Here is a 19,326-nt window from a genome sequence, read left to right as displayed (position 1 = left end):
TATATTAAAACATTTTTTCAACTCGATCAAAACTCGATTAATCTATCGATTAAATTCAAATAGTTATTCAATTAAATATTTTGATCGATCGACAGCACTAATATTAATGGTCATCAAACTTACTGGATGTTTTCTTTACAGTGGTAGAAAGTGACCCATAATCGCATAATGCATGACACTGCGGGAAAGAGCTGAGTTGGTAGCCCTTTACAAGTCTGGCATTCCGTCGTACAGGTGCTGTAGAGATGGTAATGGACAGTGCATGGGATTGGCACTGCAGTGGATCCTAAGATCATCAAGAATTGCCACTGTAAACTTATGAACACAGGATCTGTGATGAATACTCGCAGAAGTGGCCATCCTTCGACATCCAGATCAGAGAAAAATGTGCAACTGGTAAGGGATATGTTCACCAAAAGCCCCAAATTGTCAACACGACAAGAAATTTTTTAAAGAAGGAATTAAATTTTTGTCCATGGAAGATGCATTCTTGTCAAGAACTATCAGTGGAAGACTGTGACCATAGGAAGAAGGATCTTGGGACTTCTACTGAACATATCCCGTATAAAGTGCACATTTTCCTCTGGCCACTTCTATGAGTAACCACAACAGATACAGTGTTCATAAGTTTCCAATGGCAATTCCAGATGATCTTAGGATCCACTGTAGTGTAAGGCCCATGCATTGTCCACCACCATCTCTGTACCTGTACGACGGAATGTCAGACTTGTAACGGGCGGCCAACTTAACTCTTTTCTGCAGTATAATGTGAGGCGCCATTATGGGTCAATTTCTACCACTGTAAAGAAAACATCCTGCAATACATTAATATATACAACATTTATTAGCGATTCCCAATAGGGAGTTACTTTCCGCCCATCTGTAGAGATTAAAACAGTTAATATGTTGTTGTTGTTGTTTTCTAATGCCAGGCGTTTGACAATAAAGTCATTTGACCTCTTTCACTCCAATATTTTTCAAAGATATTATCATGGTCAGCCCCTGAAGCACAGATTTTGAGGTGTTCTGAATCCATTTCTTGGTTTGAGTTGCACAATGGGCAGTTAGGGGACTGATATATTCCAATTCTATGCAGGTATTTGGCCAAACAATTAATAGTAAGTTAACAGTTAATATGTAAGTTTATACTTGTTTATGCATTATCTGATTAAATAAAAAGACCATTTTAAGTCGGACAGCAGGAGGAGTTTTTGGTTCATTAAATGCTACATGCATACTCCTGCAATATTTTTTATTTGGTTAATTAACGATGATGTATCAACTACTGGGTTATTTAGCGTCGATGTAATTGGTGATAATGAGATGGTATTTGGCGAGATGAGACCCAGAATTCGCAACAGATTATGACATTCGTCTTACGGTTGGGGAAAACCTCGGATAAAACCCAACCAGATAATCAGCCCAAGCAGGAATTGTGCCCATGCGCGAGCACAGCTCCATATCAGCAAGCAAACATGCTACTGCCTGAGCTACGTCGGTGCCCCATACTCCTGCAATTTGCAAAAACTCGTTTGTACATACAATTTGCACAAAGCAATCTTACTGCAGATGCCTCCAGCGAGAAATGTTCTTTGTGCATGTGAGTATACATTTCTGCAATTGTATAATGAACTGTCTTAAAAGCAGTGATGTACTTGCAATAGTTGGCATAAATCTCTGTTTGCTTTCAGATAGGATCTGAATTTGCTCAAATCAAAAACTGCATATGCACTGCAAAGACCAGCTTGTACAAATAATATGAATCATGAATGTTCCCCCCCACCCTTCCAATGCCACCAGGTTGTCATTAGACATTTCTGCTCTCTCCTGGCAATGACTTATTTGTAACCCACTTCTGAGTTTGGAGCGCCTGGAAGAAGGAACCGAAGAAAAATAATGTCAAGAAATGTAATGGGTTCAAGACCATCAGTGTAATATCGCACTCAGCGAAGATTCTCTTGCGAATATTGAATGGACGTTTATATTTTAAGATGGAAGAACAGTTAGAAGAAGAGCAGTTTGGCTTCAGGAAGGGGAAATGTACAAGAGATGCAATTGGACTGCTTAGACCATCAGTGAATGATGCCTAGACAAGAATAAAGAAATGTATTCCTTTTTAAGTTGGTTATTTAACGACACTGTATCAACTACGAGGTTATTTAGCATCGATGAGATTGGTGATAGCGAGATGTATTTGGCGAGATGAGGCCGAGGATTCACTATAGATTACCTGGCATTCACCTTACGGTTGGGAAAAACCTCAGAAAAAACCCAACCAGGTAATCAGCCCAAGCGGCAATCGAAGCCACGCCCGAATGCAACTTCAGACTGGCAGGCAAGTGCCTTTACTGACTGAGCCACGCCAGTGGCTTAAAGAAAGTGTATGTAGTATTTGTGGACCTAGATAAGGATTTTGACAAAGTGGATTGGAATAAACTGATGGCGACCTTGAAAAAATTGGTGTGGATTGGAAAGAGATAAGACTGCTCAGTAATCTTTATACAAAACAACGAGTGAAAGTCAGGATAGGAGAAATGTCGGAAGGAAGTAAAATTGGGAGAGGAGTATGTCAAGGATGTCCTTTATCACCTACCCTGTTCAACATCTACTTGGAGGATTTAGTAAAGAATTGTTTTCAGAACATGAGAGGAGTGATAGTAAAAGGAAGAAGAATAAAGTGCATAAAATTTGCTGATATGGTGTTGTTAGTAGAAGGGGAAATGACACTAAAGGATATGCTACTGGATCTAAATGACAGGTGTGAGCAATATGGGATGAAGATAAATGCAAATAAGACGAAGACCATGGTCATTGAAAGAAAAATACAGAAGATAAACTTGCGAATTCTAAATGAGGCAGTAGAACAAGTGAACAGCTTCAAATACTTGGAGTGTACTATACGCAGTAACATGAGCTGCTGCCAGGAAGTCAAAAGGAGGATAGCAATGGCCAAGGAAGCTTTTAATAGAAAAAGGAGCATGTTCTTCGGACCTCTGGAAAAAGAACAAGGAAGAGACTAATAAAGTGCTTTGTATGGAGTGTGGCATTGTATGGAGCTGAAACATGGACATTACGACGAAGCAAAGAGAAGCGAATAGAAGCATTTGAAATGTGGATATAGAGAAGAATGGAATGTGTGAAGTGGACAGACAGAATAAGAAATGAAGCTGTGAAGCTGTGTTGGAAAGAGTAGGTAAAGAAAGAATGATGTTGAAACTGATCAGAAAGAGGAAAAGGAATTGGTTGAGTCACTGGCTAAGAAGAAACCGCCTACTGAAGGATGAACTGGAAGTAATGGTAAACGGGAGAAGAGTTCGGAGTAGAAGAAGATATCAGATGATAGACAATATTAAGATATATGGATCATATGAGGAAACAAAGAGGAAGGCAGAAAATAGGAAATACTGGAGAAAGCTAGGTTTGCAGTGAAAGACCTGCCCTTGAGCAGAACGCTATATGAATGATTATATATATAGGCTTGTGTTTGAGGCCTTTATTATTCTATCATATTTTAAGCATGCTTTCTTCCAAAACAAAGCCAATCTTTATCTAAAAGGTTGTGTTACAGTGCATTTCACTTGAAAACTCGCTCAATCTGTAGACTGGTGGATACAAAAAATAGCTCAGTCCTTTTATAAAAATTGACTTAACGCATTGGGATCACACTCTTCAATTATAGATTTATATTCCAACTGTATGCACAAGCCAATAGTCATTCACTTGAGTGTGAGTGGTAAAGACGAATTACTAGTTTTCTTTGCGCTTAAGTGGATTTTGTAAATTTTACAGTATGTACAAAAGAAACCAAATGACCTGGAAATGTACAAAAAGAATGTTCAAACATTTTTAACAAGAGCCAGAACAGGTCACATTGTCACTCAATTGTACCTACACCGATTTCACATTTCTGATAATCCTACTTGTCTGTGGTGTAATAATCATGATGAAGATCTGGAACACATTCTTCTATACTGTCCATCCAAGCCACAAAAGAAGTAAATTAAAATCATCAGTACCGGTTGCAGAAGACACAGCTCTGCAGTATATATTGACTACACCCCAACTCTGGCTACTAGCAACAGGTATCTATAATGAACACCGATCAAAATTCTCCTCATTTCTCGTGAAAAACAACAACTGAATAGACTACAGTGGACTATAGTGGACTTTATGTTGTCAGCAAACAGCTGGATACATTAAGAAGATTGATTGAAGTGCATTTTGAACAAAGAGAGATTGTTCAATTTAAGTATTCCAATCCACAAAGTTCACATGTATGATTCATTAGTGTTAACAGAGTCACCCTGTGAAATTCTCACTATCAGGGTTCCATGGTATACATATTGGAGAATAAATTGTGAGAGGGAAGAAGTGTTACAGGTAAAGGAACCTGAACAAGAGGTAAGGAGACTTTGGATGACACTGACTTCTGACTGGGAAATTCCTCTTCCAAATTGCTTCAGCGCATCTCACAACAAATGGATGTCTCATATGGCTCTGTGCAAAGGAATAGAAAATTATTGAAGTTAAAATTACTGTGATGCAGTAACGGCAACCTGGTAATTCTGAACACAGGGGCAAATTCTGTGAGTTCTAAAATGTGAGCACGATGGAGATGTAGATAGCAACCATGTTTCAAATGAAACTATAATGAATTATGCTTAGTTTCATCACAAGTTGCCAAGTCGACAATTTCAGGATCTACTTACTTGGTTGGGTTAAGTACATCTATCTTAAAATATCTATATTTAGTAACTTAACAGAGAATAGAATTGGTTGTTGTTGGATTACATTAACGAGAACAACAAAATTCCATTGCCAGCATGTACTGAAAGGAATGGAAAGTAATTAAGGCACATGTAAAGCTTGGCATAATACAATTATTGTCTGATTATTATTAATTTGAAAAATGTCCCTTCCCGGAATACTATTGTTTACTACATATAATAACTAATTCAACTGAATAAACCTAAACAGAAAATTAAGAAATTCTTATGACATATGCACTGCGAAATATTGGGGCATTGTTCTTTGTTTCTGTTCATGTTGCAATGTCATCTTGCGAGGAACACAGCAATTTGAATTACATTTAAAAGTGAAACAGGACAAAATAGGATTTCAGATTAATCTGATGGGGCAGCATTAGTGTTGGTTCAAAATATTCACAAAACTGAACAAAAAAATACTGATACTTATGATGATAATCAACATTTTTTTGAACTATCTTACTCACTTACAAATGGTATTTAGAGAACCAGGAGGTTCACTGTCACCCTCGCATTGGTCCCTATCATGAGCAAGATTAATCCAGTCCCTAGCATCATAATCCACCTCTCTCAAATCCATTTTAATATTATCCTTCCATCTACGACTCGGCCTCCCTGAAGGTCTTTTTCGCTCTGGCCTCCCAACTAACACTCTATATGCAATTCTAGATTTAATGTTCCTAATTATGTCAGGTGAAGAATACAATGCGTACAGTTTTGTGTTGTATAACTTTCTTCATTCTCCTGTAACTTCATCCATCTTAGCCCCAAATATTTTCCTAAGCACCTTGTTCTTAAACACCCTTAGCCTCTGTTCCTCTCTTAAAGTGAGAGTCCAAGTTTCACAACCATACAGAACAACCAGAAATATAATTGTTTCATAAATTCTAACTCTTAGCTTTTTTTCACAGCAGACTAGATAACAAAAGCTTCTCAACCAAATAATAACAGGCATTTCCCATATTTATTCTGTGTTTTATTCCTCCCAAGTGTCATTTATAATTGAAGAGTCCACTGCAAGAATGATGGATATCACTTTCTTGTCGAAAATTAACCAAGACTGTCAATGCATAGTTTAAGACATATAGAATGTACATGCAGAGTTATATGGCATTAACACTGATATTCATTGTTCAGTAATGATCGGAAAATCACAGTTAAGCTTTGAGCGCTAAGCATTTCAAACTTTCAATTGCTTCTCCTGCAAAATATATTCCAAATGACATCCATCATTCTTGCAGTGGACTCTTCATTTGTTACTGTTTTTTTTTAACTACCTATCATTACGAAATGCAAATATGTTACTTGAACTGTGTGTGTCTTGCTACTCACCTACTGTTACGTATGTTCTGCACGAGATATGGAGGGTGCTCTGGAGCCACCATGGGGTCCTTGCTGCCATGTACGATCAGTGTGGGACACGAAATCTTAGGCAGGCAGGCCTTCAAGATGTCACCTCCTCGTTCCTTGTAAATTCCCAGCTGTGCATCCACCCAGCGACCCCACATTGCAGCGAACTCCTCCTTCCCATACAGCTTCTCAAGGGGAGCCCGCATACGCTCTGACCATGTACTTACATCTCGCATACCTGCATAATGGAAAAGCAGACATTTTCATTGCAGCAATATCAGTACTCTTCTTCATGGACTGTTACCATCGAAACTTATCCTCTTCAACTTTTATTTCCAGCTAAAAGTTGTTTTCTGGAGTTATTGAAGACATTTGTTAAAACAATGAAACAGTGCTAAAGTTTATTAAAGTTTACATAATACACATTTTATTCACATAATTATTAGATTTACTTACTTATTTATGGCTTTTAAGGAATCCCGGAGGTTCATTGCCGTCCTCACATAAGCCCGCAATCGGTCCCTATCCTGAGCAAGATTAATCCAGTCACTGCAATCATATCCCATCTTCCTCAAATCCATTTTATATTATCCTCCCATCTACATCTCCACCTCCCCAAAGGTCTTTTTCCCTCCGGTCTCCCAACTAACTCTATATGCATTTCTGGATTCGCCCATACATACTACATGCCCTGCCCATCTCAAACATCCGAATTTAATGTCCTAATTACGTCAGATGAAGAATACTGTCTCTGCATTGTGTAACCTCCTCCATTCTCTTGTAACTTCATCCCTCTCAGCTCCAAATATTTTCCTAAGCACCTTATTCTCTAACACCCTTAATCTCTGTTCCTCTCTCAAAGTGAGAGTCCAAGTTTCACAAATCATACAGAACAACCGGTAATATAACTGTTTTATAAATTCTAACTTTCAGCTTTTTTGAAAGCAGACTGGATGACAAAAGCTTCTCAACCGAATAATAACAGGCATTTATTCTGCATTTAATTTCCTCCCGAGTGTCATTTGCTGTGGTCGTGTAAGAGAATCAGTCCAATTCTGGGGCTTTTTGTGTGATTTTGTAACAAGCTGTTTTTTTTTACAGTGATGGGTTGTTAGCCCTTCGCCCAATCCCAAGCTGGAGGACTACCCAACATCGGCTGTCCACGACTGCTTATTCAGTATATTGGCAGCTACCCTCCATAACTGGATGCAGTCTAGTAATATTATTGGTAATGTGATAAAGGAATGGAATTTTTACGAGATACATACATAATAGTAATATGCGTTACAAGGGCAGTATGTTGACGTTTTCATGTTCGAGGAAAAGATTGAAAAAGCGAAACATAGTTGAGCTTTTTTAATTTCCGAGAACATGAAAACAAACATACCGCTCGTGTATCGTACATTATTTTGTGCGAAGATCGTTTATTACATAACTGGAAGAGGAATTTCTAATTAGTTGCAATGAAATCTCCATCTTGGTTTCTGTTCAATGACGGCAACTTTGGAAAACCAAAGTATCTTTCTTCAACATTGTTGCTATAAAATGTTTTCTGTGTTTACTATACTACAGCAGGCCTTGATATACGTCGGTCTTTTTTTTTCTCCCAGTCTATAAATGCGAACTTAAAACAAACAGTAAGGTTATGTAATGATTTATTTTTCATTTTAATATTTTAACAATATTATTTATATAACATATTGCAGTAATAACATCCGCATCTGGAATCTTGTTGATTTTTTCACAGCTTTCTTAATGTTACTTGTATCAGGAATGCAATAAGTTTCGTGGAGTAGTAGACTTTACTTAATTTTTGCAAATATTTAAAAACAATAATTAACATTGCAATTTAGGTGAAATTGCAGTGGTAAGTTTCTAATTTATAATTATTACTATGTTAAACATCTCTAAAATAATATGTTAAAAGCCTAAAGCAGTAAAATGAATGTCGCACTTAAGCGGTAAGAAGAGGGAAATTGTTATGTGTGTTATGTTGGGAATACTGAATGTGGTATTTCACACTTACCGTGTATTGGTTCTGTGCGGAAAACAAGCAAATACGCACGATCTCGCACAAACCATATAATGACAAAGTATGTGTAATCTTTACAACACTAATATTTTTACAAAAATATATATTATATTTATTTTGTAAAAATATTAATGTTGTAAAGATTCCCATTATACGGTTTATGTATAATAATAATAATAATAATAATAATAATAATAATAATAATAATAATCCGTGATGCTACAGCCCATGAAGGGCCTAGACCAACCAGCCGGCTGCTGGCCTCACGCCCACATGCCGAAGCAAAGGTGGACGATCATCCAACTAGAGTGGAGGTATCGTGTGGTTAGCACGATGATCCTCCCAGCCGTTATAGCTGGCTTTCGAAACCCGATTTCGCTACCTATCGTAGCTCCCCAAGTGCATCACGATGTTGAGTGGGCACTAGTCCCATACACTGGCCAAAATTTTATGAGAAAATTTCTTCTCCCATGAGGACTCGAACCAGCGCGCATTCTGTAATGCGAGTCCTAGGCAGGATGCCTTAGACTGCGACACCACGGTGCGGGACTGGTTTATGTATACATCTCGAAAAAATTCCATTCCTTTATCACGTTACCAATAATATTATTGTGTAGGATTTGATTTCTTCAGCTATTCATTTAAAAGATATACATGAAGGAAATAATTTACTTCGCATCAAAGCAAGAAGACTATACTTCCGTTTTATGGATTGTAGAGAAAAAGGTTTTCTTTATAACTCCAAAAATAACAAATTAACATCAAATAGGACCAGTGGTGTGGAAAGCTGCAAATGTTCTTTGCATGTGGTAGAAATAAGAGTTTTATTTGAACTACAACAGCCGATGTATGCTCTACTCATTCTACAGTGATGTCACACACAATGCCCTCAATCACCTTCAAAAAGTTTCACTTCCTTTTCGATGATATAAGCACTGCCTCCCCAGATCACCATTCTGTCAACAAGGTCAGGGTACTTGGAAGCCAGAATCATGGCTGACATGCCACCATCACTCCACCCCAGCATGGAGAAGCGATTGATGGACAGTGCCTGCAACACAGAACCAAACCAACACTGCTTTGAACTTGCAGCTGACTGAGCAATGGTTGTGCAAGGAATAACATAAGGCACTGTTCACTTTCTCATTACACCAAGATACAGGGTGCGGCAGAGGAACCTGATGGTTTTATAATTCCCAATGTTGACGCGCACGCGCACGCGCACGCACACACACACACACACACACACACACAGATTATTTCCTTTAGGGTATCTCAAATCTCAAGTTTCATTAGCTGATCCCACCACACTGAAGAACTCATGAGGGTAATTTGGAAGGAAATTGCAGAAAATCCAGAAGACGTCAGGAGATGAGTGTTAAGAAACTTGCAAGAAAGACTGGAGGAGTGTGTTAGAAATTGTGGACATCACTTGAATGATGTGCTGTTTATAAATTAATAGAGAAATTTGATGCATTATAAAATGAAATGGTGTTTTATGTTAATTTACTTTGTAATAATAAATTAATTCTACATTTTTTGTACTACAGCATTATAAACAGTCTTTATTGTTAGTGAAAACTGTGCATAATATGCCAGAGTAACAGGGGGAAAGTGTGTCGCTCTGAGAGTCATTTGTTTTGCCACCTCTGATGATACACAAATAGGATTGCATATACAGTAGAACTTGGTTATAGCGACCTCGTTTTGTACGACACCTCGCCTATAACGTCAAATATTCTGTTGTCCCAACTAATTTCCCATAAGACGTATGCTTTTCTACCTTGCTTAATACGACAAATGTATATGCGTCTACCTCGCATATAACATCATATTCAACCTCAGTTTGGAATACAATTTTCTAAGAACCAAAGTATTTTAAGAAATATTTTGCTGAAATCTGGCAAATCCTTTACTGTTCCCTTCTATCATAGACATCTGGAATGCAGGCAGATTCCCCATCCCATTGTAACGTGCCCGAATTCATGCAGTATTAATGGTACCTGCATGCGGTCAGTTTCGACAGGAAGTTTTCACGCATTTTAACGCAGTATGGCCACTAAAAGAAGTGAGTGACACTTTAGAAGCCATTAGAATTGTGAACATTTCTATGAAGCTAGAGGAGGGAGTATGAAGCTAGGAGAAGGAGCAGTGAAATTGCAACTGAAATAATGAACATAGAATTTAATTTAGAAAGTGTATATTGGGCAAGTAGGAGACAACAGAGTAAAATAACTGATTACTTCACTCCTCAGTAAATAAGTTTGGTGAGTAATGAACAAACTGTTTTAATACAGAATACTGTATTTATAATTGTACATGTATTTTATTCTGTTCATGGTATGCTTAAAAGTGAATACATAAATCTAAAATAAGCCTAATTATGTTTATTATTTTTCATTTTCCACCTCACTAGACTGATAATATGAATCTCGGTTACTACGACACTCGTTTATAACATAATTTTCAAGGTCCCTTGGATGTCGTTATAACCAAGTTCTACTGTATATATAAACAACAAACCAATAACATTTGCAGACCATAAGGAATTTGAATTCTAGAAACAAGAAATTTATGTATGACTTGAGGCTTTCCCGGCGTTTGATATAGAATAACTCCTCTCGGGTTCTCAGCCAGGTGAGTTGGAGATTAGATTCCAAGCTTTCGACGGCTAGCTCTGCCATCTTCTAGCCGTTGAAAGCTTGGAATCTAATCTCCAACTCACCTGGCTGAGAACCTGAGAAGAGTTATTCTATAAGAAATTTATGTTTTGAAATATAGTAAATAATAGGTATATGAATTTCGAAAAATTATAAAAGCAAACATCGCTGTTGCAACATCAGATCACTAAGAAGAAGATGGGAGAAGCTAGGCGGTGTCAAAGGAGTTTGATAATTTATAAGATCCAGGTTGCGTTGCGCTGGAGGGACTTGTGGGAGCTTGTATGAGCCCTTTGTTAAATATTTATATTTGTTCCGAATCCTTTGTTAAAATAACTAGCAAGGAAAAATCAATAAAATAAACATACTTTTTTAATTTAACCAACTCCTATTTTATATTCTACTAGAGCGACCAATTGAACTACAGGAATTTAGCGGCTTTTTCACTGCTTGTTGGAGATGAGACTTTCTATAACTGTTAAGACTTTCGAGATAATTTATTAGGAAAGAACAATGCCACTTTGCCATTAACTATAGTCAAAGCCAAAAAATATCGCGAATTCTATCACCATTAGCAGCGTGGAAGCTGAAATAAGGTTTTAGTGTAATGAATGGCATTGCTACTTGTGAAAGAGGTAAGCTTATAATCTCACACTCGTCCAAATTCAATGACTATTAAAATTATTGGAAAAGCTATGAAAGAATGGAATGTGGTCCCATTTGTACTATCCTGCTTGTGAAATCATCACCTAGCCACTGATACTTGAGGCATCCCGCAGCTGAGTTGATCTCATCAAAATGGCAGTTTGGAACCTATTTTAAAGGTAAATTATTATTATTACTATTATTATTATTATTATTATTATTATTATTATTATTATTACTAAAGAAACCAATGTTTTTCCCTTCCCCTCCTATGTATCTCTTCACTAGTTACCCTTCTACTTTTCTGTGATCCCTATGTTAAATGATTGCCAGCACACCCCTGGATCCAGGTAGGCCTACTTACTATTATTTTTACAATCTCAGTACCATCCACTGGTCATTTTTGTGATTGCTGCACTTCAATTAAGTATCCATGTTGAATCTTTCGTACACTACTTTTAACACTTGAATACAAATACAAGATCGCATCCTCATTCAGAAAACAGAAATACAACATAGCATACAGAACTGAAAACACACTACAAAGACATCTCAACACACAAACAAATAAATACAACCACACAGGCGTGTTCAAACTCACATGCAATAGTTGCGACAGTTTCTACATTGGACAGACAGGCAGATCATTCCAAACTCGATACAAAGAACACATTTAAGCAATAACCAGAGGACACAATACATCTACATATGCCGAACACATAACTAATGCTAACCACACATACAATAACATAAATACAAACATGAAAATCCTACACATAAAACCCAAAAACCAAAAACTCAACACACTAGAACAATATGAAATATACAGACACACTAAAACACACCCTAATCAAATTCTCAACACACAGATCAATTTAGAACACACACACTATTTGACACAACTCTTCATCACACGAACGCACCCACACAACAGGCAGCGAAGTTGAGATAGCACCGAGATCTAGTAGGCTCTGAGGATGGTGTCGAATAGCACTGAAACAGCTGTAAGCCGCACATGCTTACATAATTAACACGAGTAAGATCGCCATTTAATCAATTATTCAATTAAGTAATCTCGTGTGACCTTATTTGTCAATGTTGCTGATGATTCTCTGTAAATTATACAACAGATTAGTTCTTCAGTTCTGAAGCTAATAGTATATTAAAAAGAAAAGCACTTTGCTACTTGAACATTCAGTCATTCTTCAGCCAAATGTCAGTTTGAACTATCTCTGATAAGTCTCATTGATAGACGGTGACATCTTGTTTGCTGATATGATTTTAGAGAATAATAATGCTGAGTCTGGCTTGAATGAATCGGAGGCAAGTAATGTAAATGATAGCAAAAAATGTATATGTTGAGTGTGATTAAAAATCACCAAGACACTCACACTACATTTTGTAAGTTTAGTTCTAGACTCTTAATAAGTTCCACAATCTTGCAAAATCCTAATGGATCCTGTCCCCTTTAAGCCTTGGAGAATGTGTAGTCAGTCTCAGTCGACTATTTACATGCTCTATACATGAGGTCATTGTTAGCTTAGAAAGCAATACTGAATGGTCACTACCAGTAATTATCTCAAGAGCTTCCAGCTTCAATGGATCAGTTTACTGAACAGGTAGTTTGGTTCTTGGCACTTGTCTAATTGTTGCCCTCCATGTTTTATATTGATTCCTTGTTTATATTATGTTAGCTGCAGTTCTAGTAGTACTTCTGCTAGTCCTGCCGACATTTTTCAAATGAGGGTAGAATGCACTTTCTCCTTTTTCGCCAATTATTCAGCATTTCAAAAGTCTTTTATGCCTTGATGTCAGGGCATCCAATGCAGCTCATACTATTTTGCTTTATGTGTATGAGGGTGGGGGCAAAGAGGTAGTATGTGGTCTCGAGGGGGTATAGCTTACTGACAGTTATACCTCATTTAAAAGCCTGAGAAATGCCATTTATTCCTACCAAGTCCAGTACATGTACTTCCTCGCAGTGACCCCTGGGTAACGCTAAGCATGTAAGGGCGAAAAAGCAAGTTCCTGACGCTCTATTTGGGAACAGTCAGTTAAGGGAGAAAACCCCGACAGAAAAACATCGTCCGCGCAGGATAGCTGCGTGGTTGGGTGTGGTGGTTGGCAGCTCCACCCAGGAAAAACCCATTGCTCAGAAACTAACAGGAAATTTAGCCGGATAGTTCAATCTATGGCGACCTAGAAAAACGAAAAAGGTACCATGATTTACGGATTTGTAAGATGTTCAAAGGCTTGGAGTGAAGAATTGGTAGATTAGCCAGGAATAGGGACAAATGGCGAAGAATCCTGAAAGAAGCTGAGGCTCGGCCCGGGCTGTAGTGCTACAGGTGATGATGATGATGATGATGATGATGATGATGATGATGTGGATGAGGGCTTGAAGACATTTCCACACAAATCCAAGGGTCGACTTATTGGGCTTTAAGTGCAACATTAGAACGAGGATGTGTTGGTTGGAGGAACTAGAACATATTGCTGCATCTGTTCGACTGTCATTTGTGAGTAATAAGAGTAAAGGTACGGTCACACGTCGCTACTTTTGCAGCGCTACTTTTATACTGCAGCTGCAAAAGTTGCGTGTCGTGTTCACACGTAAGCCAAAAGTAACGCGCTGCACGCTACTTTTCGTGCTGCGCAACCAGAGTGCTGCAAAAGTTGCAACTGGAGGTTGTGAGTCTGTTCACACGCAAGGCGCTACTTTTGCAGCCGCAGTCATGCTGCAGGTTCCCATCTCCGTGTTGACTTCTCAATATACATTTTGTGGTTATGTTCGCATTATTAAGAAACTCATGCGAAAGCTTACTTATCTATTATTTGCTTTTCTGTCGTATCTAGTATTCAGAAATTGACATTATTTTTACTATAAAGCTTTCAAAAACGCCTATATACTTAAATGATAACCAACAGTATATTCACGTAATCATTGTTGGCAACCCTCCTGTTTGGAACTACACTACGGAAAATTTAAAAAATGAATTATATCGTCACCAATTATGCTCAGACTGTGTTGTGTATTTAATAACTGTTACAAATAATTTATTTTCATCACATTTAACATTAAAATATATCCAAACAATAAAAGTATCATTGACACATTTGGGTGGTAACACTGGTTGCAACCGCAGCAAAAGTTTCAACAAAACCGATATCAAAAATGCTGCGGCTGCAACCCTGAGAACCCTGTTCACACGTCGCTACTTTCAAGTTGCGCGCAGCAGGTTTGGCAGCCGCTACTTTTCGGGTTGCACTGTTGTTCACACGTCGCAGTACGAGAGTTGCGCAGTTTTTTGTACTGCAGCGCTGCAAAAGTAGCGACGTGTGATCGTACCTTTAAATACATAGTGGACCCCAGGTATATCAGCAAGTTGTTATAAACCACTCCTACATTCACATTTAATTTACACTTCCCATGAATTTATATGAAGTCTCAGCAATTCTAGGTTATTTTATATTGAAATCTCTTATAAGAACAAAATAATGTGAGAATGCAACAGTCATTTATAACCACGAAATTCTCAAAATGTTGAATTTTGCTATATGAGATTATGGATGCTGTTACTTTGTGACAGTGGAAAAAACAATGTAAGGAACTGCTCAAATAAAGGGAAGGAGAGCCAAAATACACAACAGAGTGTGTAAAATTGGCACATTCATTCCAGATTCAAACACAACAATACTTGGATGTGACTCCCTCCACTGTACCTGCATGAACTTGACAGCCCAGTCGGCATCCTTCTCAAGGAAGTTAAGGGGGAACTCACGAGTTGGGGGACGGCTGTTCCCATAGCCTGGCGGATCCCATGCCACCACTGTGAACTTGGTTCTATCCAAGCTTTCCACTTGAGGCTTGAAATCACTCCATATTGACCCTGCAAAGCAACGACCAGTTTTTGACTGAAAAATAAATGCCAAAACAAAGTACAGAAATTTCAATGATCTGTGTGACGATGTAATGTTGAGTTGCCTGGGTAGCTTATCATTCGAATTATTAATGAGGCGATAGGTTACTAACAAGTATTTCTACTGTCAGTTAAGGTTAAATAAGGTTGATGAAGAGATTTATTAATGACAAGTAGTTCGCGCAAAATGACACACCGGACACACATGAATGTCAGGTCCATTATCCCTCTATTACTAAAATACTAAAAGCTACTAAGCCTACTACTACTACTATCACAACCATCGACACTTTTCAGCTGAGCTGAGCCAAGTGTTTCATACCTTTCCTTCCGATGAATATCATGACAGAATTGAGATTATTAGTGTTCAGTACAAAAATAAAAACTTTACACATTTCTCTTTGACAACAGTGATATTTGTACTAACCTATCGCTCCTGGAAGGCAAAGAACAGGTTTCGGACCGTTTCCCACTTTGACATAGTTGATTTTTATCCCGTTTACTGTTATTTTACTTTCCTGTTAACAAAGTATGATAGCAGTATCAAGTACACTGTATCACTGGCACTACCAATTTTAAGTTTGTATGTTACATAACCCCACCTGAGGTACAGAACTGCAATACTTCGTAAGAACAAAGTTTTTACACGTTCTATTACTCCTTAGAATAGGTGTAAGCAATTTAGCGGAAATTCTTCTCAAACCTATCATGATACTTATCACACTTAGCAAAGTATACAAAGAATGAAATAGTAGCTTCCGTTTCAAACACTACCAAGTACCAAGCAGCTGTGTTTGACACTTTGCCTCGCTTTCGCGTGTTACCCTTCACTTGTTTCTCTCTCGCGTGTTTCTCATATTTGACGCAAGAGTAGCGCAGTAAGCAGGATAGCCAATACAATACGAGTATTTCACAGTACAGAAAACGCGAAATAAATGAATAAATGAAATAAATCACTGAAAAAATGCACATCAGTGTAATTCTAAATTATTATAATGTATAATTTTAATATAAGATGTCTGTGACTAAGATTGATTGGTACGAAATAAAAATATATAGGCCTACCTATAGTACATATTTAAAATAATTTCAGTAATATCCCAGTACCTCTCAATGTTCCTAAAGTCTTTTACACTTATCTTACTCTGTTTCTTTTTAATTTGCTATTTTACGACGCTTTATCAACTGCTATGGTTATCTAGCGTCTGAATGAGATGGTGATAATGTTAGCAATAATTTACATTTTAATCATCATAGGTTATCCAAAAGTCTCAATAGCTTATCACATACAGGGATAAGACTTTACAACAAACTCCCTGTTGAAACTAAAGCCCTTAGCTATGCTAGATTTAAAAAGTCAGTGAAACATATTTTACTTTTCCACATGCCTTTTACTGTCAATGAGTATCTTAGTTTAGCACTCCAAATTTAGCTTACAGTAGTTAGTATCTCCTTTTGTGTTTACTGCTCTTCTTTTCTATCTGATTCATGTCTGGGGTGAGACTGCCCAAGAGGATAAGGAAACCAAGAACCTTGTACAAGTAATGGTCTGAAGAAAACTGTGGAGAATTGACTTCATTACTGAATGTATTGATTGTATATTATTTGTATATTATTGTAGATATCTTGTATGTCGGAAAAACATGTATGTAACCGCATATTTATTATGTATTCACTCTGACGATGCCATGAAATCATTGTATTTCCTAAGGCTAATAAATATCTATCTATCTATCTATAAAATGAGTTCAGGGTCCAGCGCTGGCATGCTAATCCTTACTCCACAACTGTTGGACCCTTTTTTTTTTCTCTTGTACAGAGGCGGGACCCGAAGGTTTAACACTGCGGCCTGAGGCTTATTGTGCTGCTTACCACTCCTGTTCTTGTGAATGATTAGGTAGCTACTCTGTTTATAAGAAATATTACTACAATAAAATTTTGAATTGTTAATTTTTCTCTCTTTCCTTTCTCCTTATCCTCTCTCCTTTTTTTATTATTCCTTTACCTTAGATTTAATTTTAGTATATATATATATATATATATATATAAACTGAGCTCACCTTATGTACAGTCAACAAGGATTCGATTTAAGAACCTGTGTATAATCAGATGCTTCACCACTATGCTCTGAAGCGATTTGATAGACTCACTTTAATATTTCAGTTAATGTCTTGTTGTTCACAAATACATATTTGCAAGAAATAGGTACTCCATTGAGATTCTCATTACAGCAGTAGTAAATTGAAGAAACTATATTTTGAAAATCCTAATCTGAACACTGTTACTTTATTTAAATTACTAGCCGTACCCGTGCGCTCTGCTGCACCCGTTAGAAATAAGTATAAAGTAATTACATAATTAAAATAGGACATTTGATCCAGGGAACATTCGTGTTTGATAGAAGGATAAATCGTTTAATATGTTACTTAATTTAAATTGTATTTAAAATATTAAAATGCGATCATTTTGATCCAGAGACCACTCATTTGGTGCAATGACAATTCCTTTAACATGTTTCTTAATTGTTATTACCAATTATTTTTGGAAAAGCGAAAATTAACAAAAAAATTTTGGCTACAGATTTATTATTATGTTTATATTATATTATATTATGTAAAAAGTGTGTTGATAACGGATGTACTCGAATTAGAAAGTTTTTAATTTGTTGTGGGAGCTCTTGAATCTCAGGAGGAACAGCTTTTACAACAGCGCAACATAATCTGCTTGGCTCATTACCCAATTTTTTTGCATTGCATTTATTGCATATTATATATTTTATGTATTTTAACACGATTCAATTGAGCATAGTTAAAATTTGAATTATACAATAATGGATTACTAAGCTAACATACTATTACTGCATACGAACTCAATACACTCTCGTTGTTCGTTAATTCTCTGAGATAAAAATGAATATATTCATAAACATTATTTTAAGAAATACAGGAAATGAATATACAGAATAACCTATCAAGTTGTCTATTCATAAGAAGCTATTTTAATCTTACCTGTCCTCGATTCACTCACAAGTTACTGTAATAACATTATAGCATTATGTCCATCCAGAGAAACTACACTTTCCAATGATGAAATAATAATTATACAAATCGGTTAATTTATCTTCCGATATTACTTCATACAAACACAGAAACATTGTCTGTAGGCTATGTTTCATAGTTTTCGATTGTTGTGTCCAAGGCCCCTTATAGACGAAGTCATTTGTTTTTTATTTCAATACACCGCCTTAGATGGCAGTTATTTTAACTTTAAAACTCATTTATCTCATTAAATATCAGTCCTATCAAAATTTTTCAAAGAATAAAACTTATCATAAATCATTTTTAAAGAAACTTTTGTTATGTAATATTTTTCACAAAAATCAATAATAAGCGATATATTTCGATTTATTTAATTCAGACCTCCTTATAACCCCGCTTTTAAATAATGTATTTTGAATGCCATATAGCCTAAAATCTAAGTTACAACGAACTTAATTTATATTCCAATTTTTATCGAAATCGGTTCAGCCATTATCGCGTGAAAAGGTAACAAACATACAGACAGACAGACAGACATACAAACAAAATTTTCAAAAAAGCGATTTTCGGTTTCAGGATGGTTAATTATATATGTTAGGACCAATTATTTTTGGAAAATCGAAAATTACCAGAAAAATTTCGGCTACAGATTTATTATTAGTATAGATTCAGAAAGTATTCTCAGGAGAAGATTGGAAAACTAGTGAAAATGAGTTACAAGACTTATAATAAGTTCTTTCACAATCACTTTCTGAGATAACTACCATACATTTCCTTAAATGATCATTTGGATTGATCTTAAGTTTAACTACTGATACAGTACAAAAATCGCAGACGTCTGAGCACAGCATTTTGAAATCAAAATTGGCTTGATAACTAAGGTTTGTAGCCAATTCCATTAATGTGTATTTATAA

At 36.7% G+C, this 19,326-nt stretch overlaps 1 protein-coding gene across 2 annotated transcripts in view; it reads right to left on the bottom strand.

Annotated features, from left to right (window-relative positions):
- The window catches only part of LOC138703535 (valacyclovir hydrolase), a 119,472-nt gene that overhangs the window by 8,000 nt on the left and 92,146 nt on the right, over positions 1-19,326 (bottom strand). The window contains exons 1-5 of one of the 2 annotated variants that reach the window (XM_069831483.1): positions 15,976-16,205; positions 15,801-15,891; positions 15,177-15,343; positions 9,046-9,199; positions 6,099-6,354 (exon numbers count right to left, since the gene is read on the bottom strand). In XM_069831483.1, the coding sequence (XP_069687584.1) occupies positions 6,099-6,354; positions 9,046-9,199; positions 15,177-15,343; positions 15,801-15,891; positions 15,976-16,083 (776 nt within the window). In that variant the 5' untranslated portion in view covers positions 16,084-16,205. Of the gene's footprint in view, positions 1-6,098; positions 6,355-9,045; positions 9,200-15,176; positions 15,344-15,800; positions 15,892-15,975; positions 16,206-19,326 lie in introns of those variants that run through there. The other variant, XM_069831484.1, reaches the window with a different exon arrangement.

This window comes from Periplaneta americana, chromosome 7, assembly GCF_040183065.1.
Source record: "Periplaneta americana isolate PAMFEO1 chromosome 7, P.americana_PAMFEO1_priV1, whole genome shotgun sequence".
Classification (NCBI taxonomy): Eukaryota; Metazoa; Arthropoda; class Insecta; order Blattodea; family Blattidae; genus Periplaneta; species Periplaneta americana.
This window is presented reverse-complemented; position numbering and strand designations above follow the sequence as displayed.